The sequence below is a fragment of the Monodon monoceros genome, unplaced genomic scaffold (genome assembly GCF_005190385.1).
Source record: "Monodon monoceros isolate NGI ecotype Baffin Bay Population unplaced genomic scaffold, NGI_Narwhal_1 Super_Scaffold_9, whole genome shotgun sequence".
Taxonomy (NCBI): Eukaryota; Metazoa; Chordata; class Mammalia; order Artiodactyla; family Monodontidae; genus Monodon; species Monodon monoceros.
The window spans coordinates 19,502,262-19,524,746 of record NW_021703786.1 but is presented as its reverse complement, the minus strand read 5'-3'; the positions used below and the strand labels follow the sequence as shown (position 1 = coordinate 19,524,746).

The window sequence follows — 22,485 nt, the reverse complement described above, 5'->3', positions numbered from 1 at the left end:
TCGCGGCTCCCTGCCGCCGCCGCCGTGCGGGGGGCGGGGGGTAAGGTTGGGGGGGCAGTGCCCGCGGCCTGTTTTCCCAGGGCTGGCCGAGCCTTTTTGACAAGCTGATTGCGTGGCGGGGATTGGCTAGTCCGGGCGTGACGCCGGTTAACAACAAAGGTGGAGTTGAAAGAAATTAGATTAAAGGCGAGGGGGCAAAAAAAAAAAAAAAAAAAAAAAAAAATTAAACGGGGAGCAGGCAGGGGACAGGCGGCAGAGACCGAAGGGGAGATGCTCGAAGCGCGGTCTCGCGGCTCCGACTTTGCCCCGGAATCCTCTTCGCCTAAACCAACCAGGATTTTTGCTCTCAACCCGGACTCCGGCCCAGCTACCGAAGCTGGGGTGGGAGGGATGGTTTTGCTTCTTGAGAAATGCCCCCAACTCTCACCCTGACACCCCCTTGCTACGGCCCAGGGGGAGAATTATTTGCTCGGACTCCTCGGACCCTAAACCCGAAGGAGGTGAGGGGCATTGAGAATAGCGTGAGGCTCGCTCTAAAACCCGGAAGGCCCTCGCGGGGCTCCGATATCGGACGAGGCGGGGTACTCCCCCGGTTTTCCAATGTGTTACAAACCTAAGAGCTTCTTGCTTGCTTTTTTTTTCTTTTTGGTAACACCCCCCCTTTCTATCCCCCCCCACTTGGCTCCAGGGTTGCAAAAGCAAAGAGCAATAAAAAAAAAAAAAAAGCGCGCACACACTCAGACACACACCAGTGGCGACAGGGGAGAGTTGGAAAGACGCAGGAGAGAAGCAGGAGGCAGGAGGTAGCGGGGAGGGAGCAATGGGACCGGGAAGCCGCAGGTTCCCTCGCAAATCCCCCTCCGTCCCCACGTCGTCTCGCCGGCCGCGGCAGGGGAGCGAGGAGCCGGGCGAGCAGATGGAGGAGTGGAGCTCGCTCTAGGCTTCGGGCTTGGCCGGAGAATGGAGGAGCCGCCAAGCGATCGGCTGATTGGAAGAGAAACGCAGAGCGATGGAGGCGGGGGTAGGAGGACGATTTCTCTGCGGGGACTGGCGGCGGCGTATACGCCCGGGTCGGGCGCTGCAGAGCTTGGCTAGCTTTCAACCCGCGCTTGCCGGCTCCAGCCCCGCGCGCCCCCACCCCCAGCCCTCCCGGCGGCTCCGCAGGTGAGTGCGAGCTGGGGGCAAAAAGATCCGAAAGTCTCAACACGCCCGCCCTACCAAAGGAAAAAAAAAAAAAAAGCATTTTTCCTTTTCTTTTTTTTTATTTTCGTGCAGCCCCCAGCGCGGTGGGAGGGAAGGGGTGAGGCTAAGCCGCCCGGAGGAGGCGGAGGGGCCAGGCGAGGCCCGGGTGGCCCGGGAGGCGGCGGCGGCGCCGAGGCGGCTCTGACGGGCGAGCGCTCGGAGCGGCGCTGCGCTGCGCCGAGGCGGGCGGGCGGGCGGGCGGAGCGGGGCGGGCGGAGCGCGGCGCGTGGGGCTCGCCATTAGCCGTCGCTCCGCTTCGCCATCTCGGGCTTTGTCTGGCGACTTGCTGCCCCGGCGTCGGCTGCGGCGGAGTTGCGGCTCAGCTCTTCGGCCCGCCGCACCCCTAAGGTGCCCCTGGCCCGCGCTCCCATTCACACGCTCGGTAAGTGAGCCCCGGCGCCGCCGATTTCGGGGGAGAGGGGTTGCTGAGAGTGGCGGCGGCGCCGATCTCCATGCGCCCGGGCAGGCCTGGGGAGCCATGCCGGGCTGGATTGAACCAGCTCCCAGAGAGGCTCCTCCGCCGGAGCCCGTCGCCCCCTCGCCCTTTGCGGGGTTTAAGGAGCAAAGGAGATTTTTTTTTTTAATTAGGAAAGAGAATATTTTGTAGGGATAATTTTTTTGAAAGTTTCGTGTGTGTGCTGCTCGGCAGCTAGACGACCGCGAGGCAGGCGCCGAAGCCTGGCGCCGCAATCGGCGTGCGTGCGCCCCGAGCCGGTGGCTACGCTCCGGGGGTAAGGGTGGGCGCGGACCGCCCGCTCAGCGAGGCGGGCGAAGGGAGCGTATGAGGGCTGTAGTGGAAGCCCGAATCTGAGCTGGAAAGACTGGGGAGAGAGCTCCGGAGCAGAGCTGCAGCCGACCCCTGAGCCTCCACGACCGCCTGGGGGCCCTCCGGGCACCCTCTCTGCGGCCGCACCTCGCGCCCGCCCTCCCGCGCCGGCCGAGCCTGCTACTTCCCCCGCGGGTCTGGCGAGGTCGCTCTCGGCGCCCGCCCGCCCGCCCCCCACCGACCCGAGCCCCGCCGCCCCCCGGGGGGCTGCGCCCCCCCCCCCCCCCCCCCCCCCCTCCCCGGCGGCAGCCGCCGCCGCCGCCGCCGCCACTACTACCACCACCACCACCACCACCACCACCACTACCACCACCACCACCACCACCACCACCCCCCTCCCCTCCTTCCTTCCCTCCGCCTCGGCCGCCCGGGTCCCCCCAGTTCCCGCCCCTCCTCCCAGCTGCCCCCCGCGGAGCCCGCCCGGGCAGGCTGTGGGAGGGAGCGGAGCCGGCGAGGCGGGCGGGCTGGCGCTCGCTCCCCGGGGGTCGGTGAGCGCTCTACGGGGAAGGACGCGCTCGCTGCCCCGCTTCTCCCGCCCCCCCCCCTCCCGCTCCTCCTCCTTTCTCCCTCCTCCTCCCCGCTCCGGCGGCGGAGGTTGCGGCGGCGGCGGGGGGTGTGCGAGCTGAGGCCGGGGCCGGCGGGCGGGCGGCGGGCGGGCTGCCTGCAGGCGGAGGGCGCTGTGCTTTGTGCTTTTCGCCGCGAGGAGCAGCAGGCAGCAGCCACAGCCGCCGCCGCCACAGCAGCAGCAGCAGCCGCCGCCCCAGCGCCGCCGCCGCCGCCGCGCCCGGAGGAGGAGCCGCTGCCGCCGCGGGAGGGAGCTGCGACTGTGCCCGGTCGAGCGGGGGAGGGCGCCGCCGCTCAGAGCCGGGGAGGGAGCCGCCGGAGCGGGAAGCCCGGAGGCCGCGCTGCGCCGGGTAACCGAGGCGGCTGAGGACGCGCGCCGGGGTCGGGGCCGGGCGGCGGGGAGCGAGCCGTGGGTGCGGTGGACACCCGGAGGAGACCCGGGCGACTTCCGGGCAGGGGACTGGGCGAGAGAGGACCAGGGCACTGGAGAGGACGCCGAGAACCGGGGGAGGGGAGGGCAGGAAGCGAGGCCCGAGCCGAGACCCGGTCGCAGGCGGAGGAGCCCGCGCTTCTCCGAGCCGGCAGGCGCAGTTCTCTCCGGCCGCCGGAGGGGGCGGCGGGGCCGGTGAGCGCTGCTCCCCCGCCTCCCGGCCGCCGTCCTCCCGCCCTCTCCTTGGCTCGGCTCCCCGGAGGCCGGGGCGGGGGCGCCGGCGGGGCTGGGCCGCAGGCTCGGGGGAGGAGGCGGCGGTTCCCGCCGTGGTCGCGCCTCTGCGCCGGGCTCCTCCGTGAGCGTCGGGGTGGCTGGGCGGTGGCGGCGCCTCTGGCCGGGGTGGGTGGCTCGGGGGCGGGGGCAGGCCAGGCCGCTTCTCTCCGGCTGCTCGCCCGCCCAGGCGGGCGGGGACGGCGTCGGGAGCCCGAGGGGGAGGGCGGCGGGAATCCGGATCCGGTCCCCGGGGGCGATGCGGCCGCTGCGCTCCGGGGCCGGCGGCGGCTGCGCTGCGTCCGGGTCCCCGCCGGGTTGCGGAGGCGGGGGGAACCGGCCGGGGGGGAGCGGGAGGAGGAGACTACAGCGCGTGCCCGCTTCCGCGGCCGCGCGCGCCCTTTACCCGCCCTTCCTCCTCCCCCGCCCTCCAGCCTGGGGCCTCCCCGGGGCGGGGCGCACAGGAGAGGAGGAGTTTTTTGTTTTTTTTTTTTTTTGGCCGGGGTGGGGGAAGGAGGGCGGAGGGCGGGTGCTATAGCTGCACGCGGGAGCTGGGAGCAGTCTCTCGCGTGGGCAGGGGAGGGCGCACGCCGAGGAGCGGGGCTGTAGGAGCTGTGGGGCGGGGGGCTGTGTGGTTAGGAGGTAGAGGAGGAGCGCACTCCCACCCCCACCAACTCATTAAGCCTCCTAGAGTCTTGGCTGGGTTTCTCTGAGAGTGTGGGCTTATGTCCCCCTCCCCTTTGGGGGAGGGAGGGATAGACAGTCCCGCACCTCTCAGCCCGCCTGAATGGGGACTGGTGTCTCTTCTAAAGGGTGAGGTGGCTTTGACCCCGGCTTGCCTGGCCAGCACGACCGAGGAGGTGGCTGGACGGCTGGAGAATGAACGGAGAAGCCGACTGCCCCACAGACCTGGAAATGGCCGCCCCCAAAGGCCAAGGTAGGAGCCCCGACCCTCAGGCCTCTTTAACTTAAATCCTCTTTTCTCACGTAGGTCTGCAAGGCCCACTCCCCTTCTAAAGGTTTTCTCCAGTCTGCATTCTCTGAAATGATATGGAAGGGAGCGGCTTGAGTGTCAAACATCCCTTACACTGGGGGTTTGGCTAAACCCAAATTATTTGGCCTTGAACCTATAAACTGTATTTTTCACACTCCATTACCCCCACGTCAGAGGGGGAGAAGGAAGCATATGCAAGTCTTCCTTCTGGGGTTCCCAGTCAGCTCTAGTGTGTCCCCAACAGTGTCCTGGAACGGGAGGGAAGATGAGGAATGTGGAGGAAGGGGGAGATGAGAGGGATTGGGGAGGCTTTTCAGGTTCTTTATTGTTATTAAGAGGACAGTTTTTGGTGAGGCAGGTTGGAGAGAAAGGGTGTTTTGATGGCTTGAGGCCTCAAAGATAAATAACTACACCCTACCCCACCCAGTGGGGATCCAGTGTGTAGGGTGGCAGGGGGTAGGATGAATCTGAGCATCTGTCAATGCCTGTCGGACATTGAGAAGAGAGAGGATTATGGGTTCATGTGACCCATCTGTGGAAACCCTGGCCCAGGTTACCAGATGTAAATACAAGAGCCCTTTTGACTCCTAGCCTTGGATAGCTGTCCTCCCAGCTCACTTTCCAGGGTAGCCACCCTCCAGAGAGGCCTCACTGGAGCTACCTTTCAGTGGCTGGAAATAGCTGGTCCAGACTCCGTTTTTTGCCTGCATGGGGAGTTGGGCTGAGAAGACAACTCAGAATTCTAGGGGAGGGAGCAGAGGGGTGGTGTCTCCCTGGAGCAGGGCCCTGGGAGCGTTTGCCCACCTGCCTGCCTTGCCTCACAGCTGCCCTATATGGTTCTACCATTGTTTTATTTACCCCAAATTCTCCTTTGGTTCTCTTTGAGAGGAGGAGTAGGATGGTGGAATACTCATGCCTCTAATGCTAGTTTCTAGCTGTGCTGGAGAGAAACAACAGCATGGGTTCTCCTTACTGCCCACACCCCTTCCTCAGTCTGCACATTTAGGGTAGCCACCTAGAACTTGGATTGAATTTAGCTTCACGTTTAGATGTGTTGCCTCCCTCCTTCCCTTCCTTCTCCGATAAGCTAGCTGTTCTCCAGCAGTGTCCCAAATCACTGTAGCGTCCTTTCCCCCCACTTCGCTACAGTAAACTGTAACCCATGTCAGGCTGGCATGTTAGAAATGATAATAGCTTTGAAGTTAGCCAGACTTGAGTCCACGTCTGGGTTTCTAGGCCTGATGCTGTCTGGACTGGAGTCCCCACTCTAATCCGTATGGCCATGGCTTTTCCTTAAGGCCAGGCCATGTCTTGTGTATGCCTTCAGATGGGAAATAATCAGGGTCTGGGATGCTCTGGGAAGGAAGGGTTGAGTGCTTAAGGACCAGGGAGCAGATGGGGGCTGGCATGAGCTAGGCGTGATGGCTTTTCTTACCCTTCCCCAGACCGCTGGTCCCAGGAAGACATGCTTACTTTGCTGGAATGCATGAAGAACAACCTTCCATCCAATGACAGCTCCAAGTTCAAAACCACCGAGTCACATATGGACTGGGAAAAAGTAGCATTTAAAGACTTTTCTGGAGACATGTGCAAGCTCAAATGGGTGGAGATTTCTAACGAGGTAACGGATCCCCCCCACATGCTTCCTGACACATTCGAACACACATCTACACTTACCCTTGCCTCAACCTTCCTGGTGGAGGAGATGGAACAGAAGTCTATAAACAGGAAGGAAAGAGACTAGGCGAGGTGCTCTTGTGGTCGCCCTTGTGCATTTCGGGAGGTGGCACGGTTGACAGCACTGGCCAAGACTTCTCAGTTCTGCCACTTTCTAGCTGTGTGGCCTTGAATACTTACCGTCTTAGAGCGTCTGTTGCCTGAGCTGTTTGAATGAGGTGCTGACATGAACAACCATTTCGAGGTCAGGCGGTCGCCTTGTTGCTGTCCTGTGCTGTGTACTGACTGCCTGGGCCTCTGCAGGGTGTCTGCCTGGGTGTCAGGGCTGCCTGAGTTGTGTCACTGTCGGCCCCTGCCCTCCTCCTTTGATAACTTCAGTCTAGTGGAAAGTAAAGAAGGCCTGTTGGGGAACAAGGCTTCGTTCCTGGGTGGTGTCCCCCTCTTCGGAACTTCCCCTTCCACTCACCTCCCTTCTTCCTCCAGGTGAGGAAGTTCCGTACGTTGACAGAATTGATCCTCGATGCTCAGGAACATGTTAAAAACCCTTACAAAGGCAAAAAACTCAAGGTGAGTTTCCAGGAGAAGGAGCACAAAGGTTTGGAGGGGCAAAGTCCAAAGAACGGCCGGTGTCTCACCTTGACCATGTCCTTGTCCCTCCTTCCAGAAACACCCGGACTTCCCAAAGAAGCCCCTGACCCCTTATTTCCGCTTTTTCATGGAGAAGCGGGCCAAGTACGCAAAACTCCACCCCGAGATGAGCAACCTGGACCTGACCAAGATTCTGTCCAAGAAATACAAAGAGTTGCCAGAGAAGAAGAAGGTGGGGGGAGGGGGACCAAGGTGGGGGGAGGGGGACCAAGGTGCGGGGAGGGAAAAGGCTGGGAGTAGCTGGTATGGTGTAGGTCATCTGTCGGGGGTGGTGAGGACTTAGACCAAGGGACCTGGCATCAGGGGCGTGGGTGGGTCAGCTGAGCAGGGTAGGGCCTTGGGCAGCCACACCTGATCACCCTCTCCCAGGCCCACACACTGTCCGGCGTGGGCACTGCTGCAGGTGTAACCCTGACGGAGGCAGGCAAAACCCGTAGTGTTCTTTCACACACACGTCCTCACTGTTAGGCCTGCAGAGCTGTTCACTTCTGCTCTTTCCCCACGTGGTCTCGTTTGATGCTTGTAGAGGTAACGCCGGGAGACTGGGTTATCCTGATTTTGTGGGCAATGAACGGGGGTGCAGGAGGGTATCGTGTCCCAGGACTCCAGTTTAGTGTTCAGGTTCCCTGCCTAGTGCTTTTCCCACTGCCACGTCCACAGGTTACATGGGCAAGCTTCCCCTTGCACACATTGTCCCTCGTGGCCTCACGCTCTCCCAGACCCTCAAGCCCGTTAACCTTGGGCAGGGGCTGCCCAGCCTCCCAGGCAGGGGTGGACACAGCACAGTGAGATCATGCGGTACCTTGCAGAGATAGCAAAGCACTGCAGCTGGGACACGAGTGAGGTGGGGTGGGGAGAGAGACCCAGACACAGAGGAGATGCTACATGGTAAGATGGAGCCAGGGAGAGATGTTGGCAAGGGGCAGCAGGAGAGACAAGAGGGCACATTTATTTGCTGGGAGAGGACACAGAGTTGCAGGCAGCCAGCTTTCGGGAGGGCACCAGCGCTGGGAGTAGCCCTCTTCCTGGTCTGCACACCCTGGCTTTGGGCTCACGTGGCCTGGTTCTGTACCCAGAAAAGGAGCTAGCTTGGCTGGGTAGATCCGGCTGTCTGCAACTACCGCTTGAGCCAAGCCGGAGTATGAATCGCTGGAGCCATTCTTGACCCCCATGATGGGGCCGTCACAGAACTGACTGTACACATAACACCGAGACATTTCCGCGGGGTGGGAGGGAGAGGCAGAGGGTCTCAGGTTCAGGGAGGGATAGAAGAAACTCCGTGGAGTGGACAGAGTGCCGGCCCAGGGGACACAGGTCTTGAGCCTGTTCTCCTGGCTACCGCTGAATCGCTGTGTATGTGCCCTTCGGTAAGTTACTTCAGTCCTTCGGGCCTGATCTTGATCTGAGGTGTGGAGAGGGAGCCTGATCTGGGTGGTGCGTTCCGGCTGTAAAAGCTGCTGTCTTGTGTGAGGAGGGCTGCGACTGGGGCTGAGCAGGCTGGGTTCTGCTCCCGGTTTTCTGCGGGACCCTCGGAGGGAAGTGGAGCTACCTCGCTTCTTGAGCCTGATGAGAGGCAGGGGTTGCGCTCAGTGAGTTTGAGACCCTGGCCTCCTCCAGTGCGAACTCATTTGTGAATCTGGGAAGAAGAGGGATAAAGGAAAGATGGACATTGAGTGGGAGCCAGGACAGGATGTAGATGAGGAAGGGAAAGAGACAGGCTGGAAAGGAAGTCAGAGTGAGGGGTGTGGAGAGGCAGGAAGGATACCGGGCTGGAGGTGGGATGGTGGGAAGGGAGGACCAGGCTGATAGAAGCCGGTGCAGGCGAAGGAAGGGAAGCCAAACAGCAAAGGAGAATGATGGGGCTGGGGGAGGGAGGGCTCAAGGAGCCAAAGAGCCAGGAGCCTGGAAGAAGGGATCAGAGGCAGGGAAGGTGGCAATGACTGAGGAAGGGGGTGGGGGTGGGGATGGTGTCAGGATCGCCAAGGACAGCCAGGGACCCAAAGGTAGCAGATGGGGGGAAAAATCCAGATAACAGGAATTCACTCTGGGTTCCCTTCAGTGCGATCTCCCTTTGGAGCAGGACTCAGCCTGCCACTTGCCCTGTGGGCCGCCTCTGAGGGGGTGGATTAGTATCAGCTGCCAGGGACACGGGAGGAGAGCGCGACAGGAGCGAGACCTACATCTCCTGACTCTCCCTGGGAGTGTCCTGGCGTTGGGGAAAGGCAGAGGGGTAGTGTTGCGGGGAGTCCCAGCCCTGTCGCTGCTTACTGTGTGACTGGATAATGCCATGTCCCTTTCCTGGGATTCTTTCCCTTTCTTAAAGGGAGGGGACAGGATGTAGGATGTGTTCTGGGAGACCCCTGTAGCTCCCGCTGTCTGGGCTACGGTAGAGTTCCCCATCCTCAGCCCGCTGGAAGGCAGGCCGCCATCCCTTTCCTGCTCACGACATCCTCTGTATACATCACCAACTGGGAGGCAGAAGAGCTAGCAAGGAGGACTTAGTGGGTTTTGTAGCTCAGGCCTTGGGTTGTGGATGACCCCGTCACCTCCTCCCCCCAGATGAAATATATTCAGGACTTCCAGAGGGAGAAACAGGAGTTTGAGCGAAACCTCGCCCGATTCAGGTAAGGCAGTGGAGCCCAGAGGAGGGCCACAGGGCGCTGGGTGCGGCAGGAGAGGGTAGCAATGACCAGAGCCTGGCACTTGAGGCACGGGAGGTGGATGGGTCACCTGTAGACCCTAGTGGCTTAAGGCTCAAGGGCAGGGACCTGCAGGCACCCGCTGTCCCGCTAGGCCCCAGCTGATAGGCCAAGGAGCCTTGGTGGGTGGGGCAGCTAGCTTGGGTCTGCCCTGGCAGGATCCCCCTCCCCCCATTGACTGTTGCTCCCCGTGACCTGGCTAGGGAGGATCACCCAGACCTAATCCAGAATGCCAAGAAGTCGGACATCCCTGAGAAGCCCAAAACCCCCCAGCAGCTGTGGTACACCCACGAGAAGAAGGTGTACCTCAAAGTGCGGCCAGACGTGAGTGTCCGGCCAAGGGGTGGCAGGGAGGGCGCACGGTAGTGGCAAGGGGGAGCCGCGCCAGATCGGCCGGGCACGGTGCAGGGGAGCAGGAGAGGAGGCCCCTCCCCAGGGGTGGGCTGCATGGACAGGGCCTGGGCCAGCTGGCGTGCGAGTGTGTGCATGTGTGCGTGTGTGAGCCTGTCCCCTTGCACCCAGGCGGGACCCCCCGCCCCACCCCACCCCACCCCCGCCGCCTCTCTGCCTTCCCCTCCTGGCCTGTGGGGGACACTCTCGTGACCTCCTGTGGCCTGAGGGGGCGGGGGCCTCTGTGTCCCCCTCCCCTGCCCCTCCCCCCTTGCCCCTGGCTGCCTGTGTGTGTCTGACGGCTTTTGGTTTGCAGGCCACTACGAAGGAGGTGAAGGACTCCCTGGGGAAGCAGTGGTCTCAGCTCTCGGACAAAAAGAGGCTGAAATGGATTCATAAGGCCCTGGAGCAGCGGAAGGAGTACGAGGTTAGGCTTCCGCTGCGCTCCTCCCCGCCCGGCTCTTCACGAGCCTCTGCCCTCTGACTCTGCGGCCTCCGCACTCTGCGGCAGGCAGTCTCTCCCCGTCCTACCGCTGAGGGAGGGGCCTTCGGGCCCCTCACCTCTGCCCCTACCTTCCCCGCCCCGCCCCCCCATGAGATCTCAGGCTAGGGCAGGGCAGGGCACCACGTCTCGTGTGACACAGCAGACACGCGGCCACCCCCCAGCTTTGCTCCCTGCCTCCCCTTCCCAGCGGCTCTCCCCCACCCCCCCGGCCCCAGCTAACCCCACACCCCGTTGCCCTCCATCCCCCCCACCTCACTCTGCAGGAGATTATGCGAGACTATATCCAGAAACACCCCGAGCTCAACATCAGTGAGGAGGGCATCACCAAGTCCACCCTCACCAAGGCCGAACGCCAGCTCAAGGACAAGTTTGACGGGCGACCCACCAAGCCACCTCCGTGAGCGCTGCCCTGGGGCGGGTGGGCGAGTGGGCAGCTAGGGAGCCGGGTTGGGGAAGGGCCTCAGCCCAGGCTCTGGAAGTGAGGGGGCTGCCGCCCTGGGCCTCCCAGGTCGCTCACAGGGCCGTTCCTCCCTTGCTGCCGGTTGTGACAGGAACAGCTACTCCCTGTACTGCGCAGAGCTGATGGCCAACATGAAGGACGTGCCCAGTACAGAGCGCATGGTGCTGTGCAGCCAGCAGTGGAAGCTGCTCTCCCAGAAGGAGAAGGATGCCTACCACAAGAAGTGCGACCAGGTGAGCTGTGGCAGGAGCCAGCCCTGGAGAGGGAGGACTCCTGGAGAGCCTTGGGGGTTTGAAGCATGAGGTCTGACTCCTGGGCACCTGCTTCAGACATGGTGTTGTGCTAGGTTTAGCATCTGGGCTGATCCAGGCAGATTCTTGGGCCTCGCGCCTGCCATCTATGGAGGGAGACTAGGCCCTGTCCAGGCTCTGGAAGGTCTGCTGAGGGCTACTGTTTGTCCCCTGAGCATGGGAGGGTCTCCCGTGAGGCTGCCCCCGTACTGACCCTGACTCCCTTTCCTTCCCCAGAAAAAGAAAGATTATGAGGTGGAACTGCTCCGTTTTCTAGAGGTGAGTGTTCCTTTCGGGAGGGCAGCGGGCAGAGAGAGGCCGGGGAATTGGTGAGCAGCGCCCTTAAGACAACCAGGAAGCAGCCTGGGGACCAGACATTCAGCCCCGTGGCGCCCCTTCTCCCCAAGCAGAGCCTGCCTGAGGAGGAGCAGCAGCGGGTCCTGGGGGAGGAGAAGATGTTAAACATCAACAAGAAGCAAGCCACCAGCCCAGCCTCCAAGAAACCCTCCCAGGAAGGGGGCAAGGTGGGCAGGGGGCACGACCAAGCAGGTCCTGGGGGAGGGGGGGGGGGCGGGGCTCCCCGTGAGCACCCCGTGGACCCCGACCCTCTTTGCACATCTACAAGGGTGGCTCGGAGAAGCCCAAGAGGCCCGTGTCAGCCATGTTCATCTTCTCGGAAGAAAAGCGGCGGCAGCTGCAGGAAGAGCGGCCTGAGCTTTCAGAGAGCGAGCTGACCCGCCTGCTGGCCCGCATGTGGAACGACCTGTCAGAGAAGAAAAAGGTCAGGCTTGCAAGACCGGAGGGGCTGCCGGGCAGAGTCTGGGCTGCTTCTCCCCTGGGGGCTAGCTGTACTTCCTCACCCTGCCCCAGGTGTGTGTGGGGTGTGAGCCGCAAGGGTGCCTGGGCGCAGATGGTGGGGCTGGGAACCCAGCAAGCCGGAAGGCGGGAAGCTGTCAGCTGTGGGCTGTGAGCTCCCTGGGGAGCAGGGCCGCTGGGCGGCTTGTGCCCCTGGCCGGAGACATCTGCACCGGCCCACGCCTCTGCTCACCCCACCCTTGCCGGCGGCCGGGAGAGCCTTCAACTGCTGGACGAGCCACGTGCGCCCCCTGGGGGTGGCCGGAAGGCTGACGCCTCTGCCGCCCCTCCGCAGGCCAAGTACAAGGCCCGGGAGGCCGCACTGAAGGCCCAGTCGGAGAGGAAGCCGGGCAAGCTGCCAGAGTCGCCCAAAAGAGCTGAGGAGATCTGGCAACAGAGCGTCATCGGCGACTACCTGGCCCGCTTCAAGGTGGCAGGCAGTGGGAAAGGGGTTGTTCGGGGTTTTTTCTTTTCTCTCTTTTCTTTTTCTTTCTTTTGGTGTGTGTGTGTGTGTGTGTGTGTGTGTGTGTGTGTGTGTGTGTGGTTGTTGTTGTTGCTTTTCTGTTTTCTTTTCCCGTTTTCTTTTTCTTTCTCTTTTTTTTCTGGATAAGTAGTTGCTTTATTATTAATTTCATAGGAAAGGGGTTGTTCTGCCACCGCCCATGCAGACCCGCTCCAGCCCTAGGTGACCCTTCCCACAGCTGACACCCCTGTCTGTCCCCAGAACGACCGGGAGAAGGCCTTGAAAGCCATGGAGATGACTTGGAACAACATGGAAAAGAAGGAGAAACTAATGTGGATTAAGAAGGCGGCCGAAGACCAAAAGCGATATGAGGTAGAAAGAGGGCTTCTGGTTAGCGCGGTGGGGCAGGATGGAGCTGGGGCCACCTCTCTCCACTTAAAACTCAGGAGCACCCTCCTGGGTGGGCGGCTTTCCTCACTGCGTGGGACTTGGAGCCAGAAGTCCCAGCTTGGGTTGTGTGACCCTAAGTAAGTCTCTTAACTTCCTTCTGGGAGCCTCAGTGATGCATCACTAAAACGAGGGCAGTGATACTAGTCGTGTGAGTGCAATTATGAAAGCACTTTTAGACGGCAGTGCCTGTCTGACACAGGTGTGAGCTGTTAGGAAGTTGCTCCTTGGCTGTGCCTCAGTTTCTCCTCCTTCCTGGTACATAAAAGGAGAGTCAGATGGCATGGGGCAGGTGGGAGGATGAGTGTGACCTTTCCGGGTGTCCCCATAGAGAGAGCTGAGTGAGAGGCGGGCACCCCCGGCTGCTGCAAACTCATCCAAGAAGATGAAGTTCCAGGGAGAACCCAAGAAGCCTCCCATGTGAGTCTGGGGACTGGAGTTCACCCTAGGGATGGGGAGGGTCAGGGCAGGACGGCTGCTTGGTTGGTCTCCTGACCTTCCCTGCAACACCCCCGCCTCCCAGGAACGGTTACCAGAAGTTCTCCCAGGAGCTTCTGTCCAACGGGCAGCTGAACCACCTGCCACTGAAGGAGCGCATGGTGGAGATTGGCAGCCGCTGGCAGCGCATCTCCCAGAGCCAGAAGGAGCACTACAAAAAGCAGGCCGAGGAGCAGCAGAAGCAGTACAAAGTGCACCTGGACCTCTGGGTCAAGGTGAGAGGGCCGGGGGACCCTAGGAAGGAAGACGGAAGCATCGTGGTGGCTGGTCTGCATTCATGATTTCATTCAGTGTCCCAGCAGTCCTTCAGGGTAATGATTACTGTCAAAGATAAGGAAACCAAGGCTCATAGAGGTTAAGTAACTTAGCCAAGGTCACACAGCTAGTGAGTGGGAAAATCCAAATCAGACTGCCTTTTCCTCCCTGCAGCTGGGACCAGGGGACCTCTCCTAGACTCTGGCTCAGCCCCTAGCCTCTGAGCTTCCTTTCTGTGCCTTGCTTGAGCAGTCAGATCTGTAAAGCGGGGAGAGTCACTGATGTCCTCCCCGGCCACCCAGGCAGGTTGGCCAAGAACCCAGGGAATTAGCAGGGTTTAAGTGTTTCAGAAGTTTGGTGAGCCCCACTGCGTTGGCAGTGGCTCTGGACTTGGCTTCTGGGGAGGAGTGTTGCAGCCAGGCTATGGAAGTCATCGTATGGGGCTTCTCTGAGTTGAGGAAGACCCTGAATCTGGAGCCTCCATTTGGGTAGAGTAACAGGACAGACATGAAAACCAACAGTCCTAGGACAGGGTAGCTTAGAAAAGGCTTCAGGGCATCTTAAGCAGAAACACTGAGCTGTGTTCTCAGGTCCCTGGGGTTCTCTGCAGAGACCCAAGGTACGGGGAGACTGGGACGGGCGAAGGTGGGATGGCGGGCAGTGCTCAGCCCACTGCCTGGCACTTGGCCAGCATGCTCAGTCAGCAGTGGTTTGGGTCGTGTTTCAACCCTCCCCTCTTCTCTGTCTCCCCCAGAGTCTGTCTCCCCAGGACCGTGCAGCATATAAAGAGTACATCTCGAATGTGAGTCTAGGAGCGGGCTGGTGTTGGGATAAGGAGGGAAGTTGGGCGGGAGGATGTTTGGAACTCACGGCTGCTCCCTTTGCCCACGTCCCCATCCTCTCCTACAGAAACGTAAGAGCATGACCAAGCTGCGAGGCCCGAACCCCAAGTCCAGCCGGACGGCCCTGCAGTCTAAGTCGGTAAGGAGCCCCTCTCAGAAGGGGGACCGGGAGCGGGGGGTCCGCGGGGCCTGGAGTGGTGTGGCAGGGACCACTGATGCGCTTCCGTCTCTCCCAGGAGTCTGAGGATGACGATGAAGAGGATGAAGAGGAGGAGGAGGAGGACGAGGACGAGGAGGATGATGAGAACGGGGACTCCTCTGAGGACGGGGGGGACTCTTCCGAATCCAGCAGCGAGGATGAGAGCGAGGAGGGGGATGAGGTGGGATGGACGGGGCCCGGTGGGAGGGGAGAGTGGGGTCCCGCCAGGACGGCCACCTGGTGACTGCACACTCCTTGCCTCGCAGAATGAGGAGGATGATGACGATGAGGACGACGACGAGGACGACGACGAGGATGAGGACAACGAGTCCGAGGGCAGCAGCTCCAGCTCCTCCTCCTCGGGGGACTCCTCGGACTCTGACTCCAACTGAGGCTCAGCCCCACCCGGGGCTCCCCTCCCCGACTGACCACCTTTGTTTCTCCCCCATGTTCTGTCCCCTGCCCCTTGGCCTCCCCCACTTTCTTTCTTTCCTTTTTTTTTTTTTTTTTTTTAAAAAAAAAAAACAAAATACGGTGGGGGGAGGCACTGGAGGCGCCCAGGCCAGAACTCTTCGGCCTCAGAGACATCAGCCCTGGGGGGCCCTCCAGGGAGCACAACCATCAGACTGAGCCACCACTGGACCGGCCCAGCCCACCCCCGTCTGCACTTGCGGTTCCGGCATGGACAATGGACCTGGGAGTGGGATGGGGGGGGTGGGTCCCAAAGAGTTCAGTGAGGCCCCCTACACCTGCAGCCCAACCCAAGGGAGGGTGGAAGCTTGGGGAAGACCCCTTTCTTTCCAGAGGGGCTTGCAGCCTGGACCCCTACGTTGGAACTGGAGGCAGGGAACATGGGAGAGGAGGGCGGGCGCCTATGGGAAAATAGGCACTGCCCCATGGCCCTCTCCTGCCCCCTGCGGGAAGGAGCTGCCTGGACCCACTCGCGGCGGGGAGGGGGCAGAAGTGTTTTTTATATATGTGTATATATTTTTTTTTTTTAAGCTCTGAGCTGTCAACGAGACGTTTCCTACCGACCTCGGCTGCCGTCTCTGTTGTCATTTCTGGGAGAGGGAGGGTTTAGGGGGTAGGTTTGGGACTTTTTTAAAACGGTCTTGATGCGTATGGAAAAGTGTATGTGCGCGTGTGTGTGTGCGCGTGCGTGTGCGTGTGTGGCCTATACACAGCATGGGTGCACCTGTGGATGTGTGCAAAGGCACATGTGCATTTGTGCGTGTAAGAGAGAAGGGGGCGCCCACCTCAGTGTGTGAAACTGGTAAAAGGGTTGGTGAGGGCCAGGGAGACATTGATCCTGGTGGGGATAGGCCGCGGTGGCCCCTTTCTCCATATCTTCTGCTTTGCTTGATCTCTAATTCAATTTGGGGGGTGTACTGAAGCCACTCTGATGTTTCCTATACTGGTTTCCCTCTGTCAGGGTCATTGGAGCTACTGCTAGTCTCCAGTACCCAGCAGGACTGTGGGGAGGGGGAACGGACCAGGTGAAGCTTAAAGCTTTGATTTGGTGGGAAAGGCCCCTGCCGCTCATCTGAGGGGTCACCCAGCCACCCTGGGCCCTGAACCTGGCCTTCAAGAAATGTGTTGGAAGCTCTTAACTTACACATCCCTCCTGTCTTTCCCCCCGCATATCCTCCAGCTACCCCACGCCTGTTTCCTTTGATTTCTCAGGTGTGTTCCCTTCCCCGCCCCACCTCCCCAAATCCACAGCTTTGGGAAGAGGTCTGCAAAAGCTGCTTTTGCAAGCTGTCCTCCTAAACCTTCCCAGCCATCCCCCTCATTTTGGTACCCTGATTCCTAGATTCTTCGTAAGCCAAGCCACCTTGCCTCTGTGGGTTTAATTTTTGTTGGTTTGATTTTTATTAAATTTTGGCTTCTCTCTTTTCTAAAAAAAACAATCACATCAGTGACCTATTTAATTGGGGCTTTGTGCATTTCCACCTTCCCCTCCGAATGGAAGCCAAGGGATGGGGAAGAATGGGAACTCTACCTAGGAGGTGGGATGGGAAAGGTAGGTCCCCTTCCCAGAGGAAGGCAGACCATCTGCTTTGCCTTACCCATGGTGCTGTGGGGGGGGAGGGGGTGGCTAGGGAGGGACACTCCCCACTCCTACTCCCATTTGTCCGGATCCTGGAATTAGGTACAGGGTAAGGTTCTATTTCTTCCCAAGAGCCCCTGCAAAGAACCCCATTACCCTGAGTGCCCCTGCGCTGTTGTGTTTTAGCGGAATGTGTTTTCATTTAAAAACAACTTTGAATGGGGCACTTTTTTTTTTTCCTGTTTTAAAATTTGAAAAATTCTTACAGTACGAACAGGGCTGTGGGGGGGGGGAGTTAGTGCTGTGAGAGGTGACTCGGTGCATTTTGGCACTGGGATGGGACGGCTGGGGTGGGAGGACCCTCACTCCCACCCCACCTTCCGGTTTTTTTCTAATATTTAAGAAGTGTTTTTGTAGGTTTCAACAACTGCAACTTGAATTTGCATCATGGGAGGTGGGAGGGAATGGCTTAGAGGTGTCTGCCTAAGCTGAAGGCCAACTGTGGAAGTTTTGTTTTCCCTTTTTTTGTACAATAAAGTAAAAAACAAACATTTGACTGCTGTCTGATCACTGGACTCAATGAAGGGCGAGTAGAGACAGGGGCGACCGGACAGTCTCAATGTGGAAAGACCCTTGAAGCCAGCTTGTTTGCCCCTTCTTTCTAGAACCATCTTCCTCATTCCGTAGGCAGCCTGCCTTCACATTGTTTCGTGCTACTGTTCTTGCACTTTCTCAATTCAGTTTGTTCACCTCGGGTTGTCAGACCACTAAGGCCTGAGAATTTGGGAAACAGATACATTATTTTCTCCCGGAATGCACTGCCTTGAAAAACGGAGGTGATGAATGAACCATTAGGGTCAGGGGTGTTCACCATGGTCATGCAAGGGCTTATCTTTGGGAGTTGGGGTAACCCTCCCACCTTGAGCCCTCAGCCTCACCAGGGTTAGGAATGACTTTCCTAATGACCCAGACCTCTGATGGGAAGTGGGCTGGGCTGAGATGACTTGCTCTCTGATGTTAAGGAGGACAGCCTTCCCTCCACAAGCCTTGGCTGGGTTCCTGCAACCACCAAGGGCTAACGACCCAGGGCCATCTAAGACCTCTCCCTTCACCCCACACCCCTCTCTCATGCTTGGCCAAACTTCTGAAAAGCTCCTTGCCCCTCATGGTCTCCCATTTCCTCACCTCCCACCCACTATTCCCCTGAGGTGACTCGCTGAGGTCACCAACAAGTTCATCAGTTACACCCAGTGGACACTTGTCTGTCTCTCTTTTTTTAAAATTAATTTGGCTGCTCTGGGTCTTAGTTGCGGCACAAGGGATCTTTTAGTTGTGGCATGTGGATTCTTAGTTGCGGCATGTGGGATCTACTTCCCTGACCAGGGATTGAACCTGGGCCCCATGCATTGGGAGTGTGGAGTCTTAACCACTGGACCACCGGGGAAGTCCCACTTGCCTGTCTCTTGACTTCTTGGTCTACTCTGCTGGCATCCACTCCTTCTCATTCTTTTTTTTTTTTTTTTTTAAATAAATAAGGGATTGATTTTATTTCTTTTTTTAATATTTATTTTATTTACTTATTTGGTTGTGTGGGGTCTTAGCTGCGGCAGGTGGGCTCCTTAGTTGCAGCACATGGGCTCCTGAGTTGTGACACGTGGGCTCCTTAGTTGAGGCATGCGAACGTTTAGTTGCAGCATGCATGTGGGATCTAGTTCCCTGACCAGGGATCGAACCCAGGCCCCCTGCATTGGGAGCATGGAGTCTTATCCACTGTGCCACCAGGGGAAGTCCCACCTCCTCCTCATTCTATCCTAGGTGTTCAAGTCACTCTATGAACCCCCAGTTATCACCCATAGTAACCATTCCAAAAGGTGGTCTCTATAGAGACCGCTCTTCCAAGCTGCAGACCCGTACAGACTTCAGTGTATCCTTCGGGATATCTTGCAGGCACCTCATACCTCAAGACCCCAGATGGTCACTAACTATCTGGTCATTCAATCTAGAAATCAGTGTATCATCCTTAAGTCCTCGCTCCCTATTTCATCTCTTAGTGAAAGGAGGTGAAATTCGCTCACCTAGACCCGTCCGTTCCATTTCCCGTATCTCTCTCAAATCTGTCTACCTGCTTCCATCCCCATCCTCTTCAGGCCATCACCATTGCTCAACTTCTGCAAAGACCTAAAACTGGTCTTCCTGCTTGCTCTCTTGCCCCCTACAGTCCATTCTGCACACAGCAACCAAAACTATCTTTTTAAAACAAATCTGATGACCTTACACTTACAACTCCTTGTCTTACAATGACCCTAAAAGGCCTAACCCTTGTTTCCCCTCTCCCTTCTCTCACTCCACTCTTCCTAATCACTCACAAGGATCGAGCCAAGGGATCTGTCTTTTGTTCCTCAAGCATGCCTACCACAGGACCTTTGCACTTGTTTTCTCTACCCAAAATGCCATTCCTCCAACACTACAGATAGCTTGTTTTTCCCATCCTTCAGACTTAAGCTCAAATGTCACCTCACAGGCCTTCCCTGACCACCCTCTCTAGAGAGGCCTTCTTCTACATCTCCTTGTTTCTGTATCTGTTTACTTGTTCATTGTCTATCTCTCCAAGTAGAAGGCAACGTATCTGTTCATTCATTACAGTAATCCCAGCACCTAAAAGTGCCTGGCATACATTTTACAGTCAAGAATTATTTGTTGAGGGACTTGCCCGGCGGTCCAGTGGTTAAGATTCTGTGCTTGCACTGCAGGAGACGCAGGTTCGATCTCTGGTCAGGGAACTAAGATCCCACATGCTGTGCAATGCAGCCAAAAGAAAAAAAAAAAAAAAAGGAAATATTTGTTAAATGAGGGAATAAATAGGGCCCACAACGCCCTGGGGGATCTGGTGCCCTTGCTGGCCTCTCTGCCCAACTCCAGCTACACAAGCCATCCAAGATTCAAACACACCACACTCTCTTCCCACATTCTGCCTGTGCACATAACCATTCCCTCTGCCTAGAATGTTCCTCTTCACCTCTCTTCCTAGTTAATTCAGGGCTCCACTTAAAAGACCACTTCCTCCAGGGAGCCTCCCCTGACCCCCTGACTAAAAGATCTCTATGCATTTGTTTCTTCAGCAGCCTGGATGCCTTCACATTCAATCTTTCTTCCACTTCAGGCTTTGCTGGGCTGTAAGCCCCACTAGGACAAGGTCTGTGTGTCTCTCTGGCTCACTGCACTTCGCCCAGAGCCTGGACCAGTGTAGTCCTTAGTGTTTATTGACTGGTGCTAACTGTGGAGACCGGGCATGTGCCCAAAGAGGTCACCACCACAGACTGCTCAGGCCAAGTGCCAAATGAATAGTACAATCCAGTTTTAAAGGAGTTTCTTGTGAGGGTGGCCAGGGGTGAAGTGAGGAAGGATTTAGGTAAACAGGGAGGAGATAGGAAGGCTTCCTGGGCATGTGTAAATTCCTCAGGGCAGGATGTATTGCACATATTCCGAGACTAAGAAACAGATCAGGGTCATCGGAGTGGAGAATTCCTGATTCACACTGTGGAGACACCTGAAGTCCTGGCCTCACTACTTTGCTCTAGACTCAAGTTCAAACACCTTCTGAGAGTCTCCACCAGCTGATTCCACAGTAACTCCAACATATCTCAAACTGAACTTGTCATTGTCCTGTATCCTCACATCTCCTCCTCAGAGTTCCCCATCTTGGTTAATGATGTATTCAGGGTCTCTCTCTCCTTTACCCCACACATCTCAAGCTATAACGAAAACCTACTACTTCTAAGCTATCCAGACTCCACATTCCAGAGTGATCTACTTAAGATGCAAGTCAAACAGTTCCCCTTGAGGACTCCTCACAGCCTGTAGGGTTAAAGCCCGCAGACTCCTCAGAACACCCTTAGTCCTGCATGGTCTGCCCTGCTTACTTCTTGCTATTTCCCCATATATTCCTATGTTCCAGCCAGTGCCCAGACTCCTGGGCACTTCACTTTTTTTTTTTTTTAATAAATTTATTTATTTTTGGATGTGTTGGGTCTTCGTTGCTGCACGCAGGCTTTCTCTAGTTGCAGCATGCAGGCTTTCTCTAGCTGCAGTGAGCGGGGGCTACTCTTCATTGTGGTGCGCGGGCTTCTCATTGCTGTGGCTTCTCTTGTTGCGGAGCACGGGCTGTAGGCGGGCGGGCTTCAGTAGTTGTGGCTCGCGGGCTCTAGAGCACAGGCTCAGTAGTTGTGGCGCACGGGCTTAGTTGCTCCGCAGCATGTGGAATCTTCCCGGACCGGGGCTCGAACCCGTGTCCCCTGCATCGGCAAGCGGATTCTTAACCACTGCGCCACCAGGCAAGTCCCTGGGCACTTCACTTCTGAAACTTCTGTGTGAGATATCTAGTGCCTTCTTGGCCTGCCTTGACCTGGCTCCTCTCCCACTAAAAGCAGCCTTTCCTGACCAACGCTTTTACATCATTTGATTCCTTCACCTGGCCACCTCTGTCCCCTATGGTCAGCTCCAACCACCGGTGGAACCCGTGCCCCCTGCAGTGGAAGCGCAGAGTCTTAACCACTGGGCCACCAGGGAAGTCCCGAGCTCTCTTATTCTTATTACACTGGCAATTATTTTCCTACAGATCTGTTTACCCCACAAATTGTGAACTTCTTGAGGAAGTATAACTGTCTTATTTTATTTTTGCATCCCAGCACGGATGCACCATAAGAATTCTTAACAGCGCACCGTAAGAGTAACAGCTAAGATTTATTTATCAAACACACTGAGCCGAGTTTCTCCGGCACTGACTTGTCAATCCCCACAACAACCTAATGAGATAGGTACTATCATTATACCCGGTGACAACAGTGTAAACTGGGGCAACAGAGAGCTCGTTTGCTCAAGTTCGTTTGTCAAGTCCACAGATTTAAATTCAGATGATTCCTGGTCTTAACCACTTAGGACTACTGCCTCTATAAATGCTTGCTGAAGACTAAAGGATCAGTGATGGTCCCGAAGTATATGATTTAAGACTTTCCTCATTTAATCTCATCTTCTGAAGGAAGAGGGCCGTCATATACCCGTTTTAGGACTCCAGACACAGAGAGTAACTGAGATGGAAGCGCCAGTCTAAGCATCTACTGCGGCTGGGAAAGGCCCTTTGCTCCAGAAGAGGGACTGTGAGAGCGCGCGGATATGGGCACACACTGGGGAGTAAGTAGAACTGGGTCGGAGTAAGGGTCTGGCCACTGACTGGCAAGCTGTGGAGAGGAGAGGTGGGGTGGGGGGCGGTCCGGCGTGGGTTCCGGAAGCAGGAAAGGCGAGCAGGTGTGGGATCTAAATTAGGATGACGGCGGGGAGGGCGCTCCGCTCAGACTGGCACAGCTCGGCCTCTGCCCTCAGCGGAGGACCCTCAACTCGGGCGTCTGTTGGTTCTCAGGCCTGGAGTGGGCTGAGACCCGCCCAGGAACACGGGGAACCGAGGCTCGGACGAGCCCCCTTCAGGTTTTCTGGCCTGAGTTGCTGCGTCCCACTTCAACTCTGGCCTCTTCACAGAAGCGACTGCACGCTTCGGGGTGAACTCCGGGGTGGGGGCGCTGGGGGGAAAAAGAGCCGGGAGCCCGGAGGGAAGGGCGGGGGAGCCTGGGCCGGAAGGCGTCCCAGGCTCGGCTGGGAGCCGGCGCTCTCTTTCGACGCCACCCGCTGCCCCCGCCCCGGAGCCGGCCGGGACGGCACAACGTCTCCGCCCCCAGCGCACCGCGCACCTCACCTTGAACGCCGCTCCACCCACCGCCATCCTATTGGGCCGGCCGGGCCGGGGCGAGACGGCAATTGGCCGAGGTGGCTCCCGAAGGCCCCGCCCATCTCCCCGCCCCCGTCCCTGTCCGCCGGTACTTTGGACGGCGGC

At 58.2% G+C, this 22,485-nt stretch overlaps 1 protein-coding gene across 4 annotated transcripts; it reads left to right on the top strand.

Moving 5' to 3' along the window:
* The first annotated feature begins 231 nt into the window (after positions 1 to 231).
* UBTF (upstream binding transcription factor) lies at positions 232 to 17,160 on the top strand. Of its 4 annotated transcripts, none has more exons than XM_029212003.1 (21): positions 232 to 1,164; positions 4,145 to 4,269; positions 5,772 to 5,947; positions 6,487 to 6,570; positions 6,668 to 6,823; positions 9,211 to 9,275; positions 9,554 to 9,674; positions 10,057 to 10,167; positions 10,509 to 10,642; positions 10,797 to 10,938; positions 11,233 to 11,274; positions 11,406 to 11,519; positions 11,621 to 11,776; positions 12,146 to 12,280; positions 12,575 to 12,685; positions 13,092 to 13,180; positions 13,284 to 13,473; positions 14,268 to 14,315; positions 14,423 to 14,494; positions 14,592 to 14,735; positions 14,821 to 17,160. In XM_029212003.1, the coding sequence occupies exons 2-21, from the start codon at positions 4,212 to 4,214 to the stop codon at positions 14,944 to 14,946; spliced, it is 2,274 nt and encodes a 757-aa protein (XP_029067836.1). In that variant the 5' UTR covers positions 232 to 1,164; positions 4,145 to 4,211; the 3' UTR covers positions 14,947 to 17,160. The 4 variants fall into 4 exon arrangements, with proteins under 4 accessions (XP_029067836.1, XP_029067837.1, XP_029067835.1 ...); XM_029212004.1 differs by lacking the exon at positions 232 to 1,164 and adding an exon at positions 1,432 to 1,624 and having other exon boundaries at positions 14,821 to 15,588; XM_029212002.1 differs by lacking the exon at positions 232 to 1,164 and adding an exon at positions 2,755 to 2,982 and having other exon boundaries at positions 14,821 to 17,155.
* Positions 17,161 to 22,485: the final 5,325 nt, after the last annotated feature.

Coding starts and splice junctions, on each gene's coding strand:
- UBTF (XM_029212003.1), top strand. CDS start 4,212: ATGAACGGAGAAGCCGACTGCCCCACAGACCTGGAAATGGCCGCCCCC. Junction 4,270..5,771: donor GGCCGCCCCCAAAGGCCAAG/GTAGGAGCCCCG, acceptor ACCCTTCCCCAG/ACCGCTGGTCCCAGGAAGAC. Junction 5,948..6,486: donor GGGTGGAGATTTCTAACGAG/GTAACGGATCCC, acceptor TTCTTCCTCCAG/GTGAGGAAGTTCCGTACGTT.